Here is a 26,906-nt window from a genome sequence, read left to right on the forward strand (position 1 = left end):
TACAGGGCTGTGGCCCATGGGTGACCTCAGCCACTTGCTTTCTCTCAATGCCTCAGTTTCCTTACTTTTATAGTCTCAATGAATACCCTTGGGTTAAATGACTAATACAAGGAAAACTGTTCAAAGCTGCTAGCATAGAGCCAATGCTGAATAAACAGTAGTCAAGATGACAGTGGTTTTGACCAAGGGGTAAATGTGGGCCATCACCCCCTCAAAGGATGGCCAGTCTCACAGGGATCCATTCATGATTTCAGTCAACAATGACTTGGGAAAATCAAGTCCCATGATTCTCTGTTGTCAGATTCCACTGCTGCTGTTTCAGCAGCCTGCCTGGAGAGGGCACCAGAGGCTTCAGAGAGGTCAAGGAAACTCTTTGCACCCTTTACAGTCAGACCATGGCCCTCTCACTGACTCAGGACCAGATGCAGATGAGATACAGGAGACACATTCTTTATCAACCTCCAGAACCATGAGCCAAACAGACTTCTACTTTTAAAAACCTACCTGGCTCAGGTGTATTGTCACAGCAACACAATATGGCCTAACATAGGGCATTCAACTTGGCTAGTCAGAAAACCCTTCTGGAAGAAGAAATGGAGCTTTTCTAGGCACCAGAGCACCAAGAGAGGGATGGGTGTGGTCCAACCCTTGGGGCTGCTGGCAAGTTCAGGATGCATCATCGGCACCTGCCCTTTTGGGGAGGCTTCGTCTGCACACTGCTGCCTCTCATGGGATCTGCCTTCTTTGGGATCAGGAAACATTAAAGACAAGCGCATGCACATTCCCCTGTATTCTGATCTGGTGTTCTCCTCACTTACAGCCCGGGTTCTGGGGAGATCTCTGTGTTATCAGGCCTGGATTTGGAGCTGCTAGATCATTCAAAACCATGCCCAAAGAAAGGGATGGATGCACAGGAGATAGGACAGGATTGTCAGTGAGCCATAGGGACATCCAAGGGTGCTATGTCACTCCAGCCCAGGAGTCCTGTCCCTCTGGCAGACAGGAATGCCCACTCTTCTGCAAGGCACAGGCTAACTCTATGGGCTCTAGTTAAGCCTCCTCCCTGTAGCGGCTTCTCCTGAACCCTGCTAAGTGAGTGCCATCCATGCCGAGGGCCTTGCCGATCCTGCCATGACACTTCAAAGCTTCGGTGTCCATCTCCTGCCTGGTTCCATCACCAGCATCGGAACTGCCAGGTGACATTAAGCCTTCCTCATCTTAGTGTCCATGGTGCACCTTCTGGTCTGTAGAGACCCCTGGGGTCACTAGTCCAGAGGAAAGGGGGCCACCACTGAACTATGGGGTCAATGTGTGTCCCACATTGGTACTCCACTGACACCCCTACTCCATAAAAGAAAGAGGCCAGGCCTGCCAAGCCTCTTTAGCTTCCTGGCCCTCTCCCTGGGCCTGAGGAAGTTTCCCCTAGAGTGATTCTGGGCAGGGTGCCACAAGGCAGCAAGGCTCACCTGGGACCCGGTCTAGGAAGGCATGGGTCTGGAAATGTAGCAGTGCTTAGTTCCCACCTGTAAGGGACAGCTCCTCCCCAGGGTTAGGACCCGACTAAGCTGTGGCCCCACAAGGAGCTGAAGCATTGATCTGCTTCACAGTCCAGGAGAGAAACAAATGAAATAGATTGTCATTGTGGGCCTTCCCAACCACTAAATAATTTAAAGTCATGCCACGTGAAACCAAGACAGAGGCCAGCAGCCAACTCACTGCTCTGCACTGCCCTCTCAAAGACAGTCTCCACAGCCAGGCGGTGGTGGCGCACACCTTTAACCCCAGCACTGGGGAGACCGAGGCAGGTGGTTCTCTGTGAGTTCAAGGCCAGCCTGCTCTACACAGCAACTTACAGGACAGCCAGGGCTACATAGATAAACCCTGTCTTGAAAAACAAACAAAAGCAGTGTCTACACCTGGGCAGGCAGTTGAGACCAATCTTATCTCACCTAAGTCCCTCCTGGGGAACAGAAAAAGAGAGGGATTCAGGGTTGATGGCCATCAGCCTAGACTTTTCCTGCTCCCCACTGCTGCCAATGTGAAGCGATCTGTAGGTGCAACAGGGTGTCTTCCCTCACTGAATGGTCATGGCCCATGGTTGACCTGAGAGCCAGAAAGAGGCAGAGCATAAGGTCGCATCTGAGAAATAATACACACGAGGCCCCAAACTGCTAGCCACTGGATGAATTGGACGCATGCAGCAGAAGCAGAGGAGGGGGTAGGAGCATGTAAGTGGGAGGGCAATGGATGAACTGGCCCCCGGGGTGGGGTGGGGGAGTAACAAATACCACAGGCGGTGCTGAAGGTGGCTTGAGCCCCTTGGAAATCTGTCTTCTCCTAAACTGAAAAGATGGAAGCTCACGGTCAGGATGGCCAGAGGGCTGCCCTGTGTGAGGCTGCTTTGTTCTGGGCACTCTCCTTGACTTATCAGGAGCCACCCTCCCTCTTCATGCTCAGCCCTTGCTCTCTGTGTCTCCATCACACTCCCCCTCCTATAAGGATCCAGCTGTGCTGGGTCGAGGGCCATCCTAGTCTGCCCATCTTAACTCTCATCCTCAACAACCTTGTCAAAGTCACATGTTGTGATGGCTAACACTGATTGTCAACTTGAAAAAGTCTAGAACCACCTCAGCCCCTGTGCATGGGAGGGAGTCTGTAGAAGCATGGCTGAGGTGGGAGGAGCCACCCTGAATGTGGGCAGTGCTGTGGTCAGTACCAAACTGAATCAACAAGAAGAGAGGGAGCCGAGCACCGTCGGTCATTTCTCTGTGCTTTCCTGGTGGTGGACACAAAGCAATTCCTCAGGCTCTTACCCCATGCCTTTCTACCATGATGGATTGTATCCCTTGAGCCACAATAAACCTGCCTCCCTTAAGTTGCTATAGCATGAGACTCTTAACCTCAGGGGCGTGCGTTCGTGCCCCACATTGGGCGCCATTTTGTAACTGGAGTTTCTTGTCCTGTCAGGTCCTGCTGCCCTTCTCAGCCCCAAATAAACACAGGGATGCTATAATAGTTATAAAAAAAACTGCTGGCCAATGGCTAGGGCCTCTTATTGGCTCTGTCTTAATTATTAACCCATTTCTATAAATCTATGTATTTCCACGTGCTGTAGGCTTACTAGAGAATGCCTGGACCTGTTACTCCTTTGGCTACATGGCATCTCCACAGGGGTGGGCCCAGTGAATGCACAACATATGCATATGGAAGTCAGAGGGCAACCTCAGACGGCTTAAGGTGTCTTTCTCTTTTCATATAGTTTCCCTTGTTGCCCTAGACCAGTGGCTCTTAGCCTTCCTAATGGTGTAACCCTTTGATACAGTTCCTCATGTTGTAGTAACCCCCAACCATAGAATTGCTTTCGGTGTTACTTTATAACTGTAATTTTGTGGTTACAAACCCTAATATCTGTGGGTTTTTTTTTTTTGATGGCATTAGATGACCCCTGTGAAAGGGTCATTTGACCCCCAAAGGGTTGCAATGCACAGGTTGATAGCCACTGCCCTAGAACCTTGCTACATAGTCCTGGTCCATGAGCCTCCAGGGATCCACTGTCTCATCTCTCATCACACCATCGCTGGCATTCTGAGCACGCACCACCACAGCCAGCTTTTTACATGGATTCTGGATGTCTGAACTCAGCTCCTCATCCCGTGAGGCAAGCCCTTTGCTGATGGAATCATCGGCTATTCTTGTCTCAGCAACAGAAGAAATAACTAATGACATGTTGAGATTCTGATAACTAGACTTTCAGTGTGTGAACTTTGGGAAGACAAAAATCAGACACAGTACATCTCACAGCTGTGTCAGCACGAGATAGTTCACTTCCTGTTGAGAGGGAATCATGGAATGGGACATACAGCCCATCCTGTGTGGAGAGCCAACTGTTGTCCTGGCCTGAATCATAGGTACAGAGCAGAGACACTAGGCTATGAGGAAAGAGACTACAGGTAGCCCAGAAATGTGTCTACATTGAATCCTGGCAAAATACCTGCAGGTTGAAGGCTCATCACAAGGACAACACTTGCCCTGAAGCACTGTAGTTACTCTAAGGCCACCTGTGGGTCCTTGGGTGTCCAAGGGCCCTTTCACAGTGGCCACCTAAGACCACCAGAAAGCATAGATATTTATATTACAAACATAACAGTAGTAAAATTACAGTTATGAAATAACATGAAAATAATTTTATGGTTGGGTCACCACAACATGGGGAACTGTATTAAAGGGTCCCAGTGTTAGGAATGTTCAGAACCACTGCCCTAAGGCTTTGAACAGGGAGAACCAGGCCAGCTCTGACTGAGCAATACTGCCCCTCTACAAAGCAGGCAGAGCAGAGCCCAGTGTGGGAATGGAACTTGGTTTTGGGGGACACATAACTGAACCCAAAGTAGGAGGCATCTAGTCTCAGACTCTATAAGGAACCCCGTGGTCCCTCCAGAACTGTGGAAGTTGCCCTGGGAAGGGATAGGCATGTGCACAGGCTTCTGGGGCAGAAGGAACCAAGTGAGAGCACAACTAGGTCATCAAACCAGGCCCCCAAGGTCAGAATCCCCAGGACTCTGCCAGACACACATCCCATTTACCAGTAATATACCCATTCAGTGACAATGAGGTCACACAGCACAGTGGTGTCTTCGACTACAGTCGTCCCTGATGGAGCGGTAAGCTCTTGTCCTAAGACCTGGAGAGGACCTGTCTAAATTGATCCTGGACTTGGTGTCACTGAGCAACTCTAAACCTATGGTCACTTGCTCACTGTAACAGGCTGACAACCAATGACTCCCCCCTCCTTTCATGTACAGAATGGGTCTCAGAGGATGTGTGTTGTGGAACAGCAGGAAGCTGACCCTCAGCTCCTTCCTGTACAGATTCTAGCCAAGGCCCTGGGAGCAGGGGTCATGTGGCTCCATGATAATGCCAAATTGTCCTGTCAGAGAAAAATCAAGCTAAGTGTTCTGATTTCTGCATATGAAAACAAAGCAAAAAAACAACAACAACCTGAGACCACAGCCTGCCCAGCTGTGATGTCTGTCTCAGAGGGTCTTCATGCTCCAAAGAGCCACCCGCCCACTGTGACACCTGCACAGCTCCCATTTACTCCAGTGCCACTCATCTGCCTTCTGCTCCACCCGGCCCAATGGTTCTGTCATACCCTGGGGACCCTGTGTGGCCTGCAGAGTGGACACATTTCCACATTTATCTGACTTGCTGTCTCGGTAACCCCCAGAAGGCTCCGGTTTCTTCCTCACCCCTGTCATTGGGTTCTCCAGCCCCGATCCCTCTACTCTGCCCCCTCACTTGGGCAAACACACTGAACCCATCTACCCATCCTTTTACCACACACCCATCCAGCTATCCATCCACCCAGCTACCTAACCATTCACCCATCTATCCATCTCCTCTTTCACCCATCATCCAGCCAGCCATCTATGTTTATCCACCGTTCCACCACCCATCCATTTATCCATCCACCCACCCACCTATCTATGCTCCCATCTGCCTACCCTCCCACGCACCCATATATTCATCCACTCACCCACCACGCCACCTTCCCACCCATCTGTGTCTCTCAGTTGGTTTCTCTGGAGAGTCCAGATTGCCACCCCTTCCGCTTCCGGGTGGCCCAGCTTTGGCCTGGCCCCAGTGTCACCTGTCTTCAGCTTCTCACACCTCATCCTAGCACTTGCTGCCACTTTTGTCCCCCCTGGCGTCTGAGAATCCATTTTGGCACAGTTCCAGGTCTTGCCTTCAGGTTCCTGAGCCTGCTCTTAGGCCTGGCCCAAGTCCTATCTCTTTTGGGTGGCCACGTCCACCTTCTCTTGGTCTCTTTGTCCCCATCCTGGTCTCCCTGTCCCTCCTCCAGCAAGCCACAGGCATCTGTTAACAACACATATAGGCAGGCCCTGGAGGCCTCCCTGCTGAAGGCTCCCCACCTGCTGCCTCCTTGCCCTGCAGGTGGCTCCTGCCTGGTGCTCAAAGTCAGTCCAGCTGTTGCCTCTTTCTGGAAGCTCCAACCTGGGTAGCAGAGTTGGGTACTCTCCTGGGTCCCCACATAACCCGGGGTCCCCTTTCACAGGTGGTAAGCTTTTTCATGCTGGCAGCCTCTGGCAAAGCTGAAGCTGATTTGGGGAAGGAGCCAGGTGAAGGATGGAGCCAGAGAACCAAAGCAAGGGAATGCCTCCTTTGGCTTTCCAACTCCAGGAGCAGAATGCTAACACCCCAACTTGTGCTAAAGAGTACTCCCAGGAAAAACTTTCTGTAGAAAGCTCTTAAGAGCAACACATTCAGGTTAAGGATACTGGGGAAAGACTAGCCGATGCTACAGGGCTGCACTCAAGGCCCCAACCTTGCTCAGGGACTGCGGTCAAGCTCCAAGCCCATGCAGTGCGATGAACAAAGCACAGGCTCATCTCCATTTCTGCACGCCCAGGCAGAGGAGTGCATTCTCAGTCACACCGTCTTAGTGTCCCTGGGTTAACACCATTGCTATGGGGCTCACACTTGCCACCCAAGACTATGGAAACTGCTTCTGCAGGTGCAGAGGGGAAATCCAGCAGGGCTTCACCCAGAGCCACAATCAATGCAGTGCATGTCTCACTGGGTTCCTTCTAGCCAGAAATTCTTTCCTTCCTGTCCCTTTATGCTGCTGAACACAGAATTTTGGAGTTCACTCTGGACCCCCAAAGTGTTATATATGTATACACATGCATAGTCTTACTATTATTTTTAAAGTGTGTGTGGAGGAGATACATTGAATGTGAGTGCAGGTGCCCAAGGAGCAAGAGGCATTGGCTGGAGCTGGAGTTACAGGTGGTTATGAGCTGAAAACATGGGTGTTGGGACCCAAACTCAGATCCTCTTCAGGATCAGTACGTACAGCACCATCTTTCCAGCCCCTCTACTCACAGTGTTAATAGTATGCACACAGTAACAGAAAAGCAGTGTTTAAATATCTATAAATAAAAAATACTTTAAAACGGAATTTACACATAATTTTACAGGGAAAATATGAGGTGTCTTCCATTTCCGGAGACTCTTGCTGAAGCTTCTCTGTTCAACACGTTTATTTGCTGCACTGCCCCCTGGTGGGAGAGTGTTCCATTACAGCCTACTGTCACAGAGCACCCTAGTGTCTCCATCCCAAGCCTCTGCCCTCACCTACAGAGGAACAGAATGGAAGGGACAGTTTCCTGCTGGGTTACTTCCCAGTTCTGAGGTCTTGGTGCCCGGGTGTTCCTAGCCTGTGACCACTGTGTGATTAGGGGAGGGAGCTGACTTAGTCTCTCTAGTCTCCTGGCTGGTTACCTAGTTACCTGACTCTCAGTTCCCCTGCTCCTAGAGGTACCCCACCCAACACACAGTTGACTCAGCAGTGAGTTAACCCCATGTCTAACTCAGATGGTTCTGGATGGTTACAGGATGAGCACAGGCCATGAAGACAGCTCTATACCACACCAGCCATCACCTAGAGTCCCCTAGACACAAAGGATTCTCTCCAAGAGGGCAGAGGACCCAAGCCTGGCAGCCGGGAGGCCAGCTAGTTGAGGAAGTGTCTCTTAACCTCAAGATGATTTCAATGATGCCTCTCTGGTCAGGACATTTTAGGGAGTGTTTAAACACTGGGTGCTGCATCACGCATCTACAGTCTATGTGTTTAGGATGCAGAGGCAGGAGGCTTCCTGGAGCCTAGGAGTTCAAGGCTAGTCTGGGCAACATAGTGATACTCTGCCTCTAAAAGCAAGACATTTAAAAGCTCTCTCAAGAAAACAAAACAGAACCTGACACATACATTCGTACTTGGGAGCCTGAGGCCAGGTCTACTGGTTTATACACTGAGTTCAAGACTAACCAGGGCTGCGTAGCCTGTCTCAACAAAGCAGAAAAGGGCTCTCTGAATGTGCAGTCCCATAAACTACTTATAACCCTTCACTGACCCTGTGTCCTGTCCTCTTTGCACAGATGAACAAGGAGGATGACATGGTCACATGACTTTAATGACAGCACTGGCATCCAACAGTCAGGTCTACTATGCCCTGCAGGTACACAGTAAAGAAACGCTTCTGGAATATTCCAGACAAGAATGCCTTTTGCAAAGCTATGGCCTGCCCACCCACTTTGCAGGGTCTGTACTTGTCTGTTCCTGCCTCCTTCTGGGATACTGCTCTTATGGTCTCTTAAATGGGACACTCTACTTAGGACCACTGCAGTCTAGGACAGGGGTGCCCAGGGAGCCCAAGGCCAGGAGAGGAGGCACAAGCCAGATGACAGGGTCTCTAGAGGGCTAGGCCTAAGGGTATGGGAGTCGCCTCTTCACTGCAAATTGCAACGAGCCCTGCCCCCTCTCTTGTTTCTTGCCCCACCTAGCCTGTGGCCTGGCTTCCTGTGTCATACAAGTGGCGTTTAAGAGTGGTTGTATGACCCGACAAAGTCTCTTAATCTTCACAGCCTGCCCACCCCCAACTCATGGAAGGGTTAGGCCTTGGTGAGAGGTATCAGGGCGGAGTGGGGAACTGTGAGGCCTTGATAGAAAGCTCCTTAGGGACAGGTCTGCAGCCTTCACAAGGAGGGCTTGATTGACTGACTGCTGGCATCCAGGAGGCCTAGGCTCTTTGAGACTCAGTCAGGAGTACTCAGGCTCACAGATGGCAAGGGCCCCCCTGCCTGAGGTCACACAGTCCAAACTCAGTGCCAGGAACACAGGCACACAAGATGAGGAGTAGTGTTGGGAGAGGTGGCCTGAAGCTAGGCCTCTGGCTGAGAACTCTGTTCCTGCTTCATCAAATAGCCTGTCTCCATCCTTAGACCTCTATCAAGGCCACCCTTGTATGTACACGTGTGAGTGTGAGTGTGTGTGTGTGTGTGTGTGTGTGTGAGTGTGCACATGGGTGAGGACAACTTGAAGGAGTCAGTGAAAAGTTTCTACATCCCAGTGTGCCTCTCTGCCGATGCAGCAATCCAAATCAGGCCAAATCAAACCAAATTAGAAAAAGCCCAGGTGTAATGGATACAGTGCTCCCGGATGGCCTTCCAGCCCCTCCCCCCCCCCCAGGAAGGAGACCGGAAAGAGAGACCAGAAAACCACAGGCCTATTTTCAGGGTGGGGGCAGTTTAAATATCCTGTGGGGGTGGTCCTGAGCATCTCTGGGGGACAGGTCATCATTTGGCGGGCTTTCTGAGATGTAGCAGGGTTTGGAGGGAGATGGGGGAGGGGACTTGGGTGGAACCTCCACCATAACCTTCTAGATTCTTTGGGAGTGTGGATGCCAGGGGCTGGGGCAAAGTTTCCACCAGAGCAGTCAGTTCTCAGCAGAAAGGGTCTGAGCCTCGTCCCTGGTCCCTTTTAGCCTAGCACTTGTTTTTACTGGAAAGAAATGACAAACCAGGACAGGACCACCGTACCCTCGAGGCTGGGACACTGAATCTGGGCAGCATGAATGTCCCTCAGAGAAGCAGGTGTTTGTTGTTCTGACTAGAACTAAGGTGGCTGGGGGAGGAGCTTGTACACAGCCATAAAGGACATAAGTGGCTCTTGGGATCAGTAATTCAGGTGTTTACAAACAGTAATTCAGGTGTTTACAAACAGTAATTCAGGTGTTTACAAAACAGGCCAGGATTGGAGTCCACTACGGTTGGTCGGTGACAACCTCTGAAAGTCTGCCTCAGGAGCAGTATGAACAATTGAGGTACCCTGACCAGCACTTTGGGGTCAAAAGCCGAACAGGAAAAAGTGAGCTTCACTTTTTACTTTCTTTTTGTTGTTGGTTTGGACAGGGTCTCTCTACATAGCCCTGGCTGCCCTGAAACTCGCTATGTAGACTAGACTGGTCTGGAACTCACAGACATCCACCTGCCCCTGCCTCTGCAATGCAAAAGTGTGTGCCATCACACCCAGCTCTTGGCTTTATTTTTAATGCCAGGTGTCCAATATGCTCTCTCTCTCTCTCTCTCTCTCTCTGTGTGTGTGTGTGTGTCTGTTTTTTTGAGACAGGGTTTCTCTGTGTAGCTTTGGAGCCCCTCCTGGTACTTGTTCTGTAGACCAGGCTGGCCTTGAACTCACAGAGATCCACCTGCCTGTGCCTCCCAAGTGCTGGGATTAAAGATGTGCACCACCATTACCCAGTTGTCTAATATGTTCTTTAAAGGCTAAGACATTAGCTTAGGACTTGCGCAATGGATCCACGTTTTAAATGAAGTCGGGCTCCACAGAGCCAGGTCTCTTCGGCGGATTAAGTTTGTGTTCCATGAACTGGTTCTTCCTGTGAATTTTGAGCCCAGACAGGTTAGCTTGGAGGAGGCAAGTGTAGTGTGAGGCTGCTGTCAGAAGCTCATAGCTAAAACCCTGGAGCATAAGAAAGGGTGGTTGGATGGTGTGGCCCCTGTGCTGTGTCCCTCAACACACAGTGGGCTGGGGACAAGGTGGGGAGCATGACATGACCCTACCACAATCTGGAAGGCAAAGAGGGCACCTGCTCCAGTGCCAGGAGTTCCAAAGGCTTTAGGACAGTCCTTCCCACTGAACAGGGTGGAACCTAAACTCAGCGAGGTACCTGTCACCTGCCATGGAGCTGGGAGGGAAGGTGTGGGCCCTGTGAGGGGACCAGTCAGGTCAGGGAGGGGGAACCCGAGCCTCCTAAGGGTAAATGGGCTTCCTGGTCCTGCCCTTTGGGGTGTGGGGGGAGCCATGGGAGCTGCTCTGGTGCAGGTGCACCCCCCCTCATTTGGGACCCTCCATGGTGGCATTCCCTCCAAGTGATTCCACGGCTCAAGCCAATCTGGAAAACGGACAGCTTTACAGACCTTGTTTGTTGGTCAGGAGACACCCAAACTGAAGGCACACGGGAGGCACCCAGCGAGGTGCCTGGTGATGCAAGACCTTGGAAAGGTGGGGCAGCGGGGCGAACTCAGCTTTTCTGCGGCCCAGGCCTGGCCACTCTGCTAAGGATAGTGCACTGGAGCGAGCGCCATAGTCCTACCAGATGGCGGGCATCACTAGGGAGATGGGGGGAGGGGACGATTTCCCAGTCACACTGGTTTGCCATAGCTATCACAGGTGTCAGTCAGCAGCGTTCCTGCCTAGATGGTGATGGATAATTGTGAGAGAGGCCTCTGGCATTGCACTGCAGAGCTGGGGAGCTGATGGCCAGGACTGGTAGAATCCCAGGGCTTGGAGCAGCGTTGGAAGCATGGGCAAGCGGGCAAAGAGCACAGCAGGGAGGAAGACAAGGCCTGGGCCCCTGGGAACATGGTATCATCACGGAACAGAGAATTGAGGGCAAATCTCACATAAACCCCGAAAGAAAGCAAAGATAATTACCACACAGCTGGAATCCCATTGGTTCGCTCATCCATTCGCACAGGTAAGGAAGACTGAGTGGCCAGCTCCTAACTGACAAGCCCTGAGTCTAGCTGGCGTCGGTGTTTCCTGCCTCCCTGCTGAGCTGGCTCTTCCCCCCCCCCATCCCCCTGCCAGTACAAACAACAGTAAATAGAGTCAGAATCCACAGGATGACTGATAAAACACAGAGGCAAGGGTGGGGGCCACGCACATGCTCGTGCACTCCATTCGCCCATGCTGGACTTCCTTGGGCTCTTCCAACTGGAAGGAAAGCACAGAAACGTTGAGAAGCATTCTTCGCGTCACGCACCAAGCCAGGAGGCCGCGGCCCCACCCCGGTGGCTAGAGAGCCCTAGGGAGCAGGGTTATGGCCACCTGTTAATTCTTAATTCTCCAAAGGCAGGAGTGCTATTTAGAGCAGTGATTCACAGTCTCAACTGGTGACAAGGATCATTTAGCAACTCTTAAAAAGAACCCAAATTTGTCACGCTCACGGAGCAAGTGAAGGGAGCAGGATCTAACTTCAGGGGCACCCACATTTGGGAATAGTTTCTTTGGACACCACCTGGGAGAGCTGCTCATCTTTGCCGTTGCTTTGTTGGCTCTACATGGGGTCTGGAGGCATACAGTAAGTGCTCAATCAGTGCTGGCTGAACTCCCTAGTCAGCCATCTCAGCCCCAGCTTCAAACACTGGGCGTGAGAGTGATGGAGCTGTCTGCATCCTACCACAGCCATTATTACTCCGGTAGCTGGCCCAATGCCCTACCTCGACTCTGATGTGTGAGCCCCTCTCATACCCTCAAAGCCGGGGCAAAGCTCCTAACTGCTGCTGCTCCGCGCCCTGCAGGGGAATGCTGACCAGGAGCTGACATTCTGATGGCTGATAAGGAGGAGGAAGGTCAAAAGGAGGCTGGCCCCTTCCCAGCAGGGCGGGCCCAGCCGTCTGATGACTCAGGTTGTCTGATTGGAGACCAGTGGCCTGGGCAGGGCCTGTTCCGCTGCCTCCTGAGAACTGAGGCGGCCACGCAGTGCAGGTGAGGGACCTGAGGCCCCCTAGCCACCTCCCTCCTCCTTGGCAGCCTCTGCTCTCCTGACAGGGTAAGTTCTAGACATCTTTGCTGGGCCTGCCCCAGGAGGGGCCTGCAGTCTGCTCACCTGGGAGGACAGGTGAGGACTAGAGAAGGCATTGCTTGGGTGGTTAGCACTTGAACAGGTCTGATCTGGAGCAGCAGGGAAGACTGGTTTCAGGGGGCTGTGCTCAAGGAGAGGGAGCCTGGTGTCCTCCAGTCTGAAAAGTGTTTGGAGCTGGGCCCTGTCAGGGCTGACAGAAGGTCTGAGGTAGAAGGTGTGGTCTCCCCATGACCCTCAGCTGGACTGGGCCTGGTGCCTGAAATGCCAGAGGCAGCCACACCTGTCTTCTGGTCTCAGAACTGCACTTGCTGGATGAGTGCCTTTGGGCAACTCCACTCCTCTGAACATCAGTCTCCCTATCTATCCGCCGGGGATGTACTGTTGGGGTACCCAGAGCAGTGTCTGCGGGTGGCCAGAGACCACAGCTGCACCCTGTAGACAAGCAGGAGTCTTGCTCTGGGGTCTGGATCAGGGTGCTGGCCACCTTCAAATTTTCCCCACCGGCTGGACACCAGCACCAAAGGCGGGGATCCTCTACTTTGCTCCCAAACTCCCTGTTCTCAACCATGCACAGCCCTCTCCTCCCCAGGGGCTAAAGTTCTTGCCAGTTATCAGCCCCTGGGAGTAGGGCTGTGATTCCACACCCCCACCTCCCTCCCCTCGCAGGCCAGGACTGAATGGTAGTCCTGCTGAGTGAGCCTGCTGGCCCTTGGATTTTAAGGCTGCCCCTAGGCTGCTGAGCATGTGGACTTTGTCCAGAAGCTAAGAAGGTTAGTACAGGCCCTGGAGAAAGGGGCAGACTCCTGAGAATTTGTTTGTCCGAGAGTACCATAAGCCTAAGGATGCCCCTTCTTGCCCCCCTAGGGCTGGGAGGACTGGGGCATGTGTGGCCTGTGTGCATTTTGTAGTAGCAGTGGTCTGTGAAGAACTTTGTTAATGGTGAAGGGTGTGTCTCCGCCCTCCAGGGACCCAGCAGGGCTGAAGCTCACAATTCCACAACTCTAGAACCAGATGCTGTTTCAAAAGCCTGCCTCAGTTTCTCTGATGCTTCGGACAGTAGGAGAGTCCTAGGCTCTGCCCCCAAAGCTTCTCTAGTTAACAGCGAGAGAAAGGTGTGGCCTAAAGCTATGTGCAGGTCATGATGTAGGAGGTCTGGGGTGTGGCCCTGGGTAGCTCCTTCAGCAGGATCCCATCCACTGTGCCCATCTCTGAGCCTCAGGCATTTGCTGTCCAAATGTGTCTAGCCTTGTCCTCTGAATGGGACTTACGTAGACTTCAGTATTTGGGACATGTCAGAGGAAGGCAGGACAGAGCGCCCTGAACAGCCAGCCCTCCTCGGTTGGTGGTGTTTTTCTCCTGTTGTTGCTGACTCGTGTCAACATGGGGTGGTGGGGGGAAGGTTTTACTTCATCTTGTAGCTTGTAGTCCATCATGATCATGCAGGGAAGGAGGCAGACACTGAAGCAGAAGCCACGGAGGAGGACCGCTTTGTTCTTTTCTTCTTTCTTTCTTTCTTGTTTGAGACAGGTTCTCAATATGTAGGTCTGGCTGTCCTGGGACTTACTCTGTAGACCAGGCTGGCCACAAACTCACAGAGATCCGCCTTCCTCTAATGGGATTAAAGGTGTGTGCCACCACAGCCTGGCCTGCTTTTTCTTCCTGCTTTCCTTCCTTTCTTTCGTTCTCTTTAAAAGGTAGAATCTTTCTTTCTTTTTAAAATTATTTTATGTGCATTAGTGTTTTGCATGGGTTTTGGGTCCCCTGGAACTGGAGGTACACACAGTTGTGAGCTGCCATGTGGGTGCTAGGAGTTGAACCTGGGTCCTCTGGAAGAGCAGTCAGTGCTCTTAACCCCTGAGCTATCTTTCCAGCCCTGCCTTTTCTTTTTCTTTTAAAACAGAATCTCACTATGTACCCTGGCCTGGAACTCATTATGTAGACCAGGTTGACATGAAATTCACAGAGATGCATTTGCCTCTACCTTCAAAGTGCAGGGATTAACTGAGTATGCCACCATGCCTAGTGAAAGTTTGCTTTCTTATATATTCCAGAACCACCAGCTAAGACCACCCTCACCAACTCTTCATCAAGAAAACGGCACATAGAGTAGCCTACAGGCCAATCTTATGGAGATATTTTTCTCAATTGAGGTTCCTTTTTCCCAGATGACCTTAGCTGGAGCTGGAGAGATGGCTCAGAAGTTAAGAGCATTGTCCAGATGACCCAACCTTATGTTAGGGGAAAAAAGTAACCAACACAAGGGGTTATCCACTCAGGGTCTAGTGCAGATATTAGTGCAACTGGAGGCCTCTCCACATTCAAATCCCCAAATGTCCTACCCTGCCCCAGGACCCCCCCCCCTTTCAGTTTTAACAAGATCCACCATGCATTTGTAACAATGGATTGTTTTCGTTTACATGTTCTGGTGTGCCCCTGTGCCATCTTGATTTGTCTGCCCACTGAGGTCTACTCTGTGTGCTGTGTTGGTCAGTGTCTCCTGAGAGCACCAGGGGGCCACACCCACCTCCACAATGTCATCAAATGGTTTCACTCCAAAGTCCCCTGAGCTCCCCTGTGGCAACCCCTCTGCTGGCCCCATGCTCTGCATCCTAGGTACCTGGTCTCTTTTCACATGCAGAGGAGCGGGCGTGTGCTCCAGTACCCAGGTGGCATGTGGCTGCTCCTGCCTCGCTTCCTGCCCCATGTGTCTCCAAAGCATACCTCTTGGGCACGCAGGGAAAGCCCTGGTTCTTTATCACTGCCTTTGCTATGCAGCATGGGAGGGAGTGTGACTTATCTGACGCCAGGCTATTGCCAAGGTGCTGGTGTTGTAAACAGCTGGGTCGGTTGGCACCTGTCCCCACACCAGAGGCAGCAATCTGAAAGTAAGTACCCAGGAATGAGGCTGCTGGCCAAAGGTGAATGCAATTGTGATTCCAAGTGTTGGTGACCTGGTGGCACTCTCATCTTGGCTGCCTGCCAAGGATGTGGTGGCAGATGTCAGCGCTGCTCATCTAACCTTGGCGGTGACAAAGGGGGTCTTGGGGCCAGCCAACACCATGTCAAGTTTTAAGGTAATGGACAGGAATGGGGAAGTCAGTCCCCTTTTGACTACAGTTGCTCAAATGTCGGTGTCTGGTGAGGTCGGTTACCCACCTGTTTCTTGTCCCCATTGTGGGCAATAGGACCTCAGTCCTTCCCTTAGCGGTGAAAGAGGACCGGAGTTGCATTTACAGATTGTTCTGGACGTGGCATCTGCTTACCTCTACCTCCTTCCTCTGTGAGGTCCATTCAGGACTTGTCCACCTCCAAGACCCTGCTCAAGAGTCACTGAATTGAGTCCTGAAAGTCTTCCCTGATGCAGAGCAGAATGAATGTCCCCTCTTGCCCTCCTACCCTCCCAGCCCATTCCACATACAGTGTAGGACTTCCTGGGTTCCCAGGTACTGACCCTGTCTCCTTACCTTGCTGGCCATGAGCCTATGTGATAAAGTTGCTCTGATCCCCTCTACACTGTGGTACGCTTAGGGGATATAATTGCCAGGTCTCTCTTGCAGTCGGGGTAGAGGAGTAACATACTCATGGAATGCACTGGGTGGCAGGGGCCTGTTCTCCCCATTTACTTACTGTCTGTGGTAGTTTGAATGTTATTTGGTCCCCATAAACTCAGGGAGTGGCACCATTAGGAGGTGTGGCCTTGTGAGAGGAGACTGGGTGACAATGTTCCTTTAATTCACACCTTGAGGCTGGAGGGCACACCTTTAATCTGGGCCACGCCTTCTGTTGGAAGGGTGTTACTGTTGGCGGGCTTTGAGGTCTGTTTCTCAAGCTTCCCGCAGGGTGACGGTCAGTTGACTTCCTGAGGTCTGCAAGATGTAGTACACTCAGCTCCAGCACCGAGTCTGCCGGCACGCTGCCCAGCTCCCCGCCATGATGACAATGGACTGAACCTCTGAACTTTAAGCAAGCCACCCTCAATGAAATGTTTTCTTTATTAGAGTTGTCATGGTCATGCATAGTCTCCTCACAGCAATAGTAAACCCTGAGATACTGTCTTAGTAACTTTTCTATTGCTGCTGCATCACGACCAAAGCAAATACTAATGAAAGCATTTAATTGGGGGCTTGCTTACATCAGAGGTGTATCAATGACAATCACGACAGGGAACACGGGGCAAACAGGCAGGCGTGGCATTGGAGCAGTAGCTGAGAGCTCACATCCTGATCCACTGGCAGGGGGCGGCTTGACACAGGGCATGGTGTGGGCTTTTGAAACCTCCTAGCCCACCCCTCCCCACCCCTTCCCCGTGACACACCTCCTCTAAGGCCACAGCACCTGATCCTTCCTAAACAGTCCATCAACTAGGACCCAAACATTCAAATCTGTAAGCCTCCAGAGGTCATTCTCACTCAAAGTGCCACCCACATTCAGCTAGCCAGCCTTGTTTCCAGGTTGGATTTAGGGACATTATCTCACACCCTGTGTATTAGTCAGGGTTCTCTAGAGGAACAGAACTGATAGAATACATGCATACATACATACATACACACACATATATATATGATTTATTGGAATGGTTTATGATCTGTGAATCAGCTAGTTCAACAGTGTCTGGAGGTAGTTTTCCATTCCACGAGACTGGATGTCTCAACTGGTCTTCAGAATATGCTGGAATTTCAAAGACGTAGGGATCCCAAATCCAGTGAAAGAATGGTCTTGCCAGAGTGAGCAAGGGCAAGAGGGCAAAGAGAGCAAGCTTCCTTCTCCATGTGCTTTACATAGACTGCCAGCAGAAGGTGTGGCCCAGACTAAAGGTGAGTCTTCCCAGATTAAAAATAGACCTTTCCACTTCAAACTTGTTAATGAAGGGGGAAAAAAAATCACTCACAGGTGTGCCTAGCCACTTGGGTTTTAGTTAGTTACAGTTGTAGCGAGCTGTCAATCAAGAACAGATATCACACATTGAGTTGTCATCCACTGTTGCTTTGCTTTCTTGCTCAAATTGTTCTAGCTACATCTACCGAGACCTCTTTCAATTAGTACCTGTGTCCTTTTGGCATAGTCATATCAATATCACAATAAAGACCTCCCTTTCTTTCTTTCTCTCTTTCTTTCTCTCTTTCTTTCTTTCTTTCTTTCTTTCTTTCTTTCTTTCTTTCTTTCTTCCTTCCTTCCTTCCTTTCTTTCTTTCTTTTCTTTTCTTTCTTCTTCCTTCCTTCCTTCTTTTCTTCATTCCTTTCTTTTTTTCTTTCTGTCTATCTGCCTGCCTTTATCAGCTTATCTACCTATCCATGATTGGTCAGTCCATCAGTCCATCAATTGTACTCTGTTATCTCCTGGCACCACCAGCCACTCCATAGCCATGGGTATATTTCCTACCCTTCCAGGAAAATATATTCAGTCACATTTCATGAGCCACAGCTATCTGGGCACCCCATCTCCAAGCCACTTTCCACCCTTCTACAGTCAAGATCTCGTCACCTGATGCCTGTCCTGTCCCAGCCCTGGAGTAGAGCTATTTTGTGTATCTGGCTGCTGTGGCTATCCTCGCCACTTGACTATGAGCTCTGGTGGGTGGTCCAGGCTATGTGGCTCAGCCACATCACTGATGCTCAGTACTGGTCCATCTCCTCCATTCTTGTCCCTGCTGGAATATCATGACTGTAGTGTTAATGGCTTCCTTTGTGGTCCCCTCCTTCATGCTTAGCAAGTATTGAGCCGGGAAGATCTGGAGGCTGAATTTGAAGTAGCTACCCAGAGGACTCACCTGAGTTCTCCTCTCCAGAACCTGTTCTCCCTCAGTCACCTCTGAGGAGAGCTGGGGGGGGGGGGTGGGAGAGGGGTTGTGAATAGTGGGAGGTAGGTGTCTGTCTTCAGGCTATCTTTTGTGTACGATAGTGCTCCATGGAGGAAAGGGCACGCCCCTTCCTGTAGCCCCGATGAGAGGAGACCCCACAGGACACACATGGCTTGGCATCAAGGCAGTGATCCCTCTGGCCACTCCCCCATTGCATCACTTGGAAAACACCACAGCTGGGCTCCTGGGTTGTGAAGGGTGCAGGTGTGGCTGCACCCTTGGGTCTTGCTGCTCAGAGCATGCAGGGAGGACTTTCTGGCAGATGCCACTCAATGTCTGTCCGTCCAGCATCACACCTCATCGTGATGCCCCACGGGAGGCAGGGGAGAGAGAACATAGGAGCTGAACCTGGTTCTAGGTTCCAGGTAAGTAACCCCTGCCACCTAGCTGTCACCAGAGCAGGACCGAAGGAGGCCTGGGTCCATGCGGTTTGCTTGGTTGGAGTGTGAGCAGGAAGGGGACCTTTGGCATCCACAGCTGATGCTGGCCTCATGAGTGAAGCAAAGGCAGCTTGGGGTGTGTGGCGTGGCAGGTGCACTGATAGCATTTGAGGTTTGGCCAGGAGTGGAGACATGGGAAATGACTCGGAGAGTAAGTGGGACTGTGCCTCCTCCATAACAGCCAAAGTGGCCTCAGGGCCATTGGACCCACACCCCCAGTAAGCCTGAGGCTGACAGTGAGGGGCAGGGCTGCAGAAGTCCCCACCTCAACTCCTCCTGCCCACCGTAGAGGACAGTGGTGTGGCCTGGAGGCCTCAGTTTCCAGAAAGGTCTGAGCTGATACAACTTTGTTCCTCACAAAAGTCCATGGGAAGTGTGCACTTAGGCTGGTTAATGTTTGCATGAGCCATGGCCAGGATCATCCCAGGGATGACTGGGCTCTAGGAAATGCCAGGAATTCCAGGCAAGGCCTGCCCACCGAGTCAGGAGCGCAGGGGCTCCCTTTTACTGACTGCCTTGCCTAAGATGGAGAGCACTACTCAGAGCAGTCATTGGGACACATTGGGACCTGGCCTATTGAGGCTCACTCATACAAGGGAGAGAAGTGATTGTGGACTTTGCAGTGTCAGGGACTTCCCAGGCTAGAGGGTGATGCTGGACACCACTGGCCAGGGCCACATCACTGGTCACCACTGGCCAGGGCCACATCACTGGTCACCACTGGCCAGGGTCACATCACTGGTCACCACTGGCCAGTGTCACTTCACTGGTCACCACTGGCCAGGGCCACATCACTGGTCACCACTGGCCAGTGTCACTTCACTGGTCACCACTGGCCAGGGCCACATCACTGGTCACCACTGGCCAGGGTCACATCACTGGTCACCACTGGCCAGTGTCACTTCACTGGTCACCACTGGCCAGGGCCACATCACTGGTCACCACTGGCCAGGGCCACATCACTGGTCACCACTGGCCAGGGCCACATCACTGAACACATCTGGCCAAGGTCACTACCCTTTGTCTGGGGCAGTCCTTTCCCAGGAGCAGGTGTCTTTGGGCTGTCAGAGGCAAGGGAACTGTTTTCTGCTTCCTGTGCGCCTTCCCCTGTGTGGCCTATCTGTCTGTCCATCTGGTCTAATTGGTCTTCAGTTACCTGAGAGCCCATTTCCCCCTTCCTTTGGTTTGTAAAGAGCAGCTCCTGCCACCCAGGGCTGGAGTGCATTTTTACTCAGGGCTGGCTCCAGTGACAGAGCCAACAATAACAATATTTCTGCACCCGCTGGGCAGACAGCGTTTTAGACCTGCCCAGATGTGCACACGCAACAGCGCCAGACTCATGTTGCCCCAGCTAGCAGTGTACAGGCAGACATAAAGGGATAAATGCATTGAAGGCTCTCCTTCCTGTGCAAAGGACTGAGGGTGGCTCTCACACAAGCCTCAGTTTCCCCATGTACAATCTGAAGGATGTCAGTGGCAGCCTTGCCATCAGACATCTTCATTTGGAGCCCATTGCCCATGAGAAAACCAATGGTTTGCTGTCTCCCCTCTGTGTGGCTGCTTCCATCCCTTGTGGAACAGAGAAACTTGGTATCCCTGTATTCTACTCAAGTCAGCAGCTCCCACCATCTCTCAGCATCCATCCTATATCCTAGCAGGCATTTCCTCCACATTGAGCCTTTGTGTGTTCAGTCTGTCACAGGGGCCTAGGTGAGCATCTGGGATTCAGGCCAGCCTGACCCAAGCTGTCTCTAGGCCTCAATAAAGCAGTTCACAGACCACACCCATAGGCCAGCCCTGGCGCCCCTCTGTATAAAGTGGTGGTGGAGGGTGGCCCTGCCTACCCTTGGCTTCTTCCCTGATTCCCCATTACGATGGTAGAGTCACATCAGACCCGATGGTCAGCAAAGCTAAACACATTTCTTCTCTGGGCCTTAAAGTATGCTTGTCTGCATGTTCTAGAATGATCTTACTGCTCTACTGGAGGCCTCTGCTCTCCTGAGCTCAACATTCATATAGTCTGTTGTAGGTTAATCGCAGTGCAGTGCAGCATGCCTAGCCTCTCCTAGCCTCCCGTGTTAAGGAGTGAGTAGCTTCCAGAGGCTCAGCCCTCTGGGATATACCTGGGCTTTTTTGCTTTTTGGAGCTTACCTCTCCTCTTTGCCTAGTTTCCTTCCAGGAAGTCCTGCCTCTGTTGTGCTCCGTGCCTGCCCTCTGAGGCCTTTCCATCACTGCCCAAGTCAGTCACGGCATCCTGGTGTCAGAATTGATATAGATAGTTGGTCACCATGGCGTTGGCGCTTCAAACCATAGATGGATCCTGGTGGGCGGGATGTGGACTCTTCCACAGGTAGGGCCTGGAGCAGGGGACCCCTGCAATGGCACTTGTCTCCAAAGGAGCCTTTGAGTGTGTGGCACAAGGGGGCGCTATGCAGAGAGGTGGGATCAGAGCCTCAGAGTTTGTCTGGGGAGAGTAAGGGAGCTGGCTACCAGCTCAAAGCCTTACAGTCTCTTGAGAGGGCCAGGCCAGGAAATTTCTTTGTCCCTGTTGTGATATAATGGCCCCTGTGGTCTCCCAGAGATGGCTCTACCCCTTGTCTTCGATGCATCCTGTTCTTGCATTTCGTAATCACAGGATAGTCCAAAACAGTAGCTGTGCCCATGACTTGACTAAATGTGTGCCTCTGACCTCTTTGGCCTGTATCCTGAGCAGCCTGAATGGCAGACAGGGAGCACCTGCCTCAGAAGGCTGGCTTCTGTCAGAGTCTCCTCAGGAGGATAACCTACCTTCCGTGTGGCTCCTTCTGTGGCTCCCCCTCCTGGGGCAGGTCAGGGAATGAGAAGAGGTGAGGCGCAAGAGAGGAGCAACGGACCACTCTGGTACCCACTGCATCTCAGTAGCACCAGTGACGTTAGGGAGGGGCTAGGGAAGTAGGGCCACTGCTGTTCGGCTTGGTGCTTAAAGCACAGGCCTGAGATGATCTGGGGACATCACCTCTCAGGGTAGGGCCTGATTCTTGGGGTCCCTAGGAATAGGGCCTGCTGCCTGTATCCTGACACCAAAGACTGAGGGGTTAAGGGAGCGAGGACCCTGGTTCCAGTGCTTGCCTGAGCTGAGGAACTTTGGGGAAATACCTAAGTCTACTTGCCTGTTGGTGGTGGTGGGGGGGTCACAGGGATGACAGTTTCATTGGACTGTCACCAAGTCCCATGGCATGATCTACCCAAAGGATCAGCATCACAGCAATGGCAACTCAAACATACTACAGCCATGTCATGGATCAGAACCGTGGGAGCTGAGTGCCTCCCAACTCTACCTTTTGCAAAGGGGAAACTGAGGCTTGGGAAAGTGACAGGTTCTTCCAGAGGGATCTCAAGCTGGGGTTTAGGTGGTCCTCTGGTTGTCACAGTTGTGTGGCTCATCTTTGTACCCCACAGCTTCAGGAAGATCCCGCTGAAGAGCTCTGGACCAGAAAGGAGCTTGCCCTGGTGGATAGCCCCGGAGCACCCTGCATACTCTGGGGGAGGCTTTCAGAAATTCCCCCTGGCCTAGGGCCAAGAGAGCAGCTTCTGAGACAAACAGGATGCTGGTTTGGGCGCAGTGGGGACAATAGCCGGGAGAGGAAATGCCTCCAGACCCATGTATGGGTGTGGGCTTGCAGGGACCTCTATTGACACAGCTTTCAGAAAAATAGGTCCGGTGGAAGGCTAGCTAGCATCTCAGGGGCCTGCATTCTCTGGGGAGGGAGGTGAAACTCGGTATACCTTCATCCTCAGAACTCCTCACAAGTGGAGACAGGCCGGGAGGAGAGATACCTTTAGCATCTAGTGAGTGTGGGGAGCAGGCCAGCCCCATCTCTCAGGGTGGGCACTGCAAGGGCCTGAGAGCAGGAGGCAGGCCTCAATCTGGGTCATGGGGAAGTTCTCGGGTCAAGCTATAGCCTGTGGGAACGTAAAATGTGTGCCTCCACAGTCCGGCTTCAGGGATGTAGTACTTGGAAGCTGAGAAGGAGACTGGCCCCTTCCAGAATGTGCCAGGGGCACAGTGAGATGCAGCACAGGAGTATTTTGTGTGTTTTCATGCAGGCATGTGTGAGGTCTGTGTACCCATACATGTCCCTAAGGCCACCCACATGTCTGCATGCATGCGTATGCACGTGTGTAGAAGGGAAAAGGGAACAGAGAGCTGGCTGGGGTGTTTGCAGGGCCTGAGGGCCGGCCTCCGGTGGACTTCCCCAATCTCAGCACTGAGGGTGTCCCCAGCTTTCACCATAGAGCACGGGGCTGGCAGTGGGCAGGCAGGGCCTGGCTCTGGTCCACAAGGAGCTAATGATCAACTGGCTAGTGGAGGCCTTGGAGCACTTGGCCTGCCTTGGGTCTCCAGGCCCCTAGGCTCAGGGAGGAAGTGGGGCAGGAAACAGGGGGTGGTGGCAGTACTGAGCAGTCACCCAGCCAGCTGTGGGCGGCCCCTGCCTGTCCAGGCCAGCTGGAGACAGACAGCCTATAGGCCAGTCAGCAAGGAGCTGAGCCAGAAGTGGCCACCTGGCACCTGCGTCCCTGGGCCTGGGAGGCAGTTCTCTGAAGATCAGAGTGCAGGTAAGGGGGCTCTGAACAGAGGGGTGTGGACTCTGTGAGTTGGCTGTGGTCGGCAGAGCCAGGCTTTGCCACAATTGTGTCTAAGAATAGTGTTCTTCCTCTTTCTTTTGCCTTGTTTGGGGTTGGGCTATGGCAGAACCCTGCCAGGAAGCCGTTAGAGGCTGGCACTAAGCACCCCAGGGCTCTGCTAGACTGTTAAGATTGCTTAGATGAGACCAACTGCTAATTATGACCTGGCCCTCACACTGACCCTTTGTGAATGTGTCCTTGAGGTCTGGACAAGACAAGGGAGTTGAGTGAGTACAGCATGGGATCCAAAAGCCAGTGGACCCCAAGTGATGAACCTTGATTCATTGCAGGCCATGACAAGCATGCCTGCGCTAGAATGGAGCATCATGGCGCCTCTGTGGCTGTGACCTGGACACTCTGAGGTCACTCTGGGTCGCTTTATGTTAACTGAGTAAATGCATCACTGTACTAGGGTCACTGACCACTGTCTCTGGAGACCTCAGCAGGAGCAGCCTGTGTTAGGGCTTCAGGACTCCGGGGTTCCAGGGCCTCCTGACCTTCCTCGCCCTCTTTGCCCTATAGTGGCAGAATAGCTACTTACAGGTGGTATAAGGGTAAAAGTAAAATGTGCTCAGGAACAGACTCCTGCCACCTTATGGTCCCCAGCTGCTGGGCCCCTGGCTGGGCCAAACCTTGCCTTGCACATCCATGGCATGGATGGAGTGAGGGTCATCCTCTGGATTGAGGTTAAAGGTGAAGACTGGGGAGGGGGTGAGAGGCGCCACCTTTAGGTGACTGTTGCTAGTGTCACAGAGCTTCTTGCAGCAGGCAGGATGCCAGTGTCTTACGTGTGTGTAATCCCAAATGCCACGGCGTGGGTGTGTGAAGTCCATTTCCCAGGAGAGAAACCTTCTGGGTGTCACCATGTTCATGGCTGCCATAACGAACTATGGCAGAAATTATTCTCTTAGGGTTTGAAGGCCAGGAGTACAAGGGTACAGCCTCCGCTTGTGACTGTCATATGTCCTATGTCCTCCTCTTCTGTGTGACTTGTTCTCTGCAGAGACCCCAGGCACCAGAGAGAGGACTCTTTCCTAATCTGGCATGACCACCAAGTCCATTGGGACCATTCTAATCCAACATCCAACAGGTCCTAGGGCGATTTCATCTGAAACCACCTGTTTCCAATCAGGTCTCCACCCTGACGTTCCTGGTTTATGACTGTGGAGAACACTGCCACCTCCAGGCAAAGTCTCAACAGTCCTGCAAACAAACCATAGGCTCAGGATGTACCTTGGTGGGTCCCTGGCCAGATCTTGTGGAATGAAGGCCAACCATAGAGGGTTCCTCCTACAGCCTACAGTACTGATGTGGGCTGGAAGCCAGCATGCTGGCTGGCTGCTTGATCCTTCTAACACCCTGAGTGGGTGTCTTTGTTCTCATTTCATGGGTGGGTACACTGAGGCATAGAGCATCCCCACCCCCAACACACACGCTGAGATTGTCCCTAGGTCTCCTTGTTCCAGCAGTAAAGTAGGTTGGGCGTTGGAGGTTAGAGCCTATGGTGGTCACCTGATGCTCCTGCCACCTGGGCAGAAGACAAAGGCTGGAAGGAGACTCTGTAGGTCACTTTTGGTCGCTTGAACTCAGCAAGTGTACTTATGAAGCTTCTGGACACTATCTGGGGCTGGGCTGGCTGGGATCTGGGCTGCTTCTGTTGCTGGAGCAGGCCAAGCAAGCCTGTAGAGGTCTGTGCAGGGAGGAGATGGTTCCACATAAGCAGGCAGGGACCACTTCCTCCCTGGGCCTCTGGGGTCCCACTGTGATCGCAGCTTTTGGCAAGGCCCTCAATGAGCAGGTGGGAAATGGCCTCAGCTGGGAGCCCCATTTCTCTGGAAACACTTTAAGCCTAGTCCCAGGTCTGTGGGAGACCACTGACCTGGGGATGGCAAGTTTAGTGGGCATCAGTCAGCTTCTACAGAGACACTGGGCAGCCTGGAGGCAAGGACACCTGAAGGTCTAAGTGGCAGAGAGAGAAGACTTAAGAACACTGGGGTGGGACATGGTGGGTTTGGGGGGCAGTGATTGGGATCCACACACCTTACAATCCAGGACCTCACTCATCAAGAGACTGGATCAAGTGCTTGGCTGAGGACCCTGGTGTGTTTCACCAGAGGGGATCAGGAATCACCTATCCCTTGGGTATGTACCTCTGCTCCTCACAGACCTGCACATGAAGGACAGTGGGCCTCTGCAGTAGTAGGAACCAGGGGGACAGTTTGGTAAACCGAAGCAGGGAAGGAAGTAGGCTCAGGCTGGACTTAGACCGGGGAGGGGTCAGGCTGGCAGGGTCAGTGTCTGAAGGGTGATCTGGAGGATCTCAGGCATGACCAGCTGGGACTGTGCCTTAGGACAGGGGCCAGGAGGGCAGACTTCTGTCTGCTGCTTACTTCTGTCCCCATGCTGTTGAAAACTGGGCCATGCCAGGCCCCTGGTATCTGCAGTTCTGTTTTGTTTTTCCTTCAGGATTGGGTGTTGAGATTAACAGGTGTCTTCAGGGGCCCAGGGGCCCCTTGGTGTCTTTGGTATGAGATATCTCTTCCCTATCTGCCTATCTCAGATTTTAGCCTTCAAGTCCTGTTGGAGAATGAGAAGGATTTGTCCACAGACCAACCTATTGGAGTCCTTGAAAGGCAGGTGCCTAGGTGGGTAGGTCAGGGGCTTGCCGAGGCCACTTTTCAGAGGTAGAGATGTGGCTTCCACAAACCCTTGTATCCTGGGGACCCAAGTCTCCTCCCTGTGAGCCTCCCTCCCTTTCTGCTACCCCCAAGACTAGGTGAGCCTTTCTTCTCATCATAGAGCTAGCCACCTGCAGCTGTTACTCGCTACTGTGTGGCTGACTTCCCAACTGCTCAGTGGCCTGGCACAGAGACCAGGACAGGGTAAGGGGCAGCAAGGGAAGGCTACAGAATGGGGGTCCTACCACCCCCGTTCTGCAGAAGGGAGATGCCACGAGTTAGGCCAGAGCCAGTCTTCATGGTATCAGCAGCACCCAAGGAGGGAGGCTTGCACTGACTCCTCCCTCCCATTCCTGATTTCATCCTTCAAGGGCTGTGCTGAATCCCTGCCGGGGTCTCTGCGGTCAGCTCCCAGGGAAAACCCTGAGATGGCCAGCCTCCTGAAAGCAACAGGACTCACAGGCTCACAGTCTGCACCAGGCAGTGACTGGAGTTCCACGTGCCTCCCCGCATGGGCCTTGGCTACAGCAGCCTGTCTGAGGCCCCTGGCAGGGGATGACTGGTGAGCAGGTGTGCAGCCTAAGTCTCTGGGAAACTCCTAAAGTTAAACTTGGCGGCTGGCCCAGTTCAGTGCTCCTGGGCAGCTCTTGGGGAAGAAGGGTCAGGAACTGGGCCAGGAGGTCCTGATGTGCCCGATGTCCAATGACTCTCATTGGGCTGTGTGTCCTGTTTTGTGGGGAGACCGGTCACTGCACCCCTGGCCTCTCCAGCTTTTCCTCTCGATTACATCCTCCACGGG

General features: G+C 52.5%; 1 protein-coding gene across 2 annotated transcripts in view; it reads left to right on the plus strand.

Moving 5' to 3' along the window:
* The first annotated feature begins 12,479 nt into the window (after positions 1-12,479).
* Sh3tc1 (SH3 domain and tetratricopeptide repeats 1) overlaps positions 12,480-26,906 on the plus strand; it is a 43,562-nt gene continuing 29,135 nt past the window's right edge. Inside the window, exon 1 of one of the 2 annotated variants that reach the window (XM_051200477.1) lies at positions 12,480-12,503. Coding sequence is in view for 1 of the 2 variants with exons in the window: in XM_051200476.1 (XP_051056433.1) it covers positions 22,898-23,360 (463 nt within the window). In the remaining variant the exon portion in view is untranslated. Of the gene's footprint in view, positions 12,504-22,875; positions 23,361-26,906 lie in introns of those variants that run through there. The other variant, XM_051200476.1, reaches the window with a different exon arrangement.

The sequence above is a fragment of the Phodopus roborovskii genome, unplaced genomic scaffold (genome assembly GCF_943737965.1).
Source record: "Phodopus roborovskii unplaced genomic scaffold, PHOROB, whole genome shotgun sequence".
In the NCBI taxonomy this organism is placed as follows: domain Eukaryota; kingdom Metazoa; phylum Chordata; class Mammalia; order Rodentia; family Cricetidae; genus Phodopus; species Phodopus roborovskii.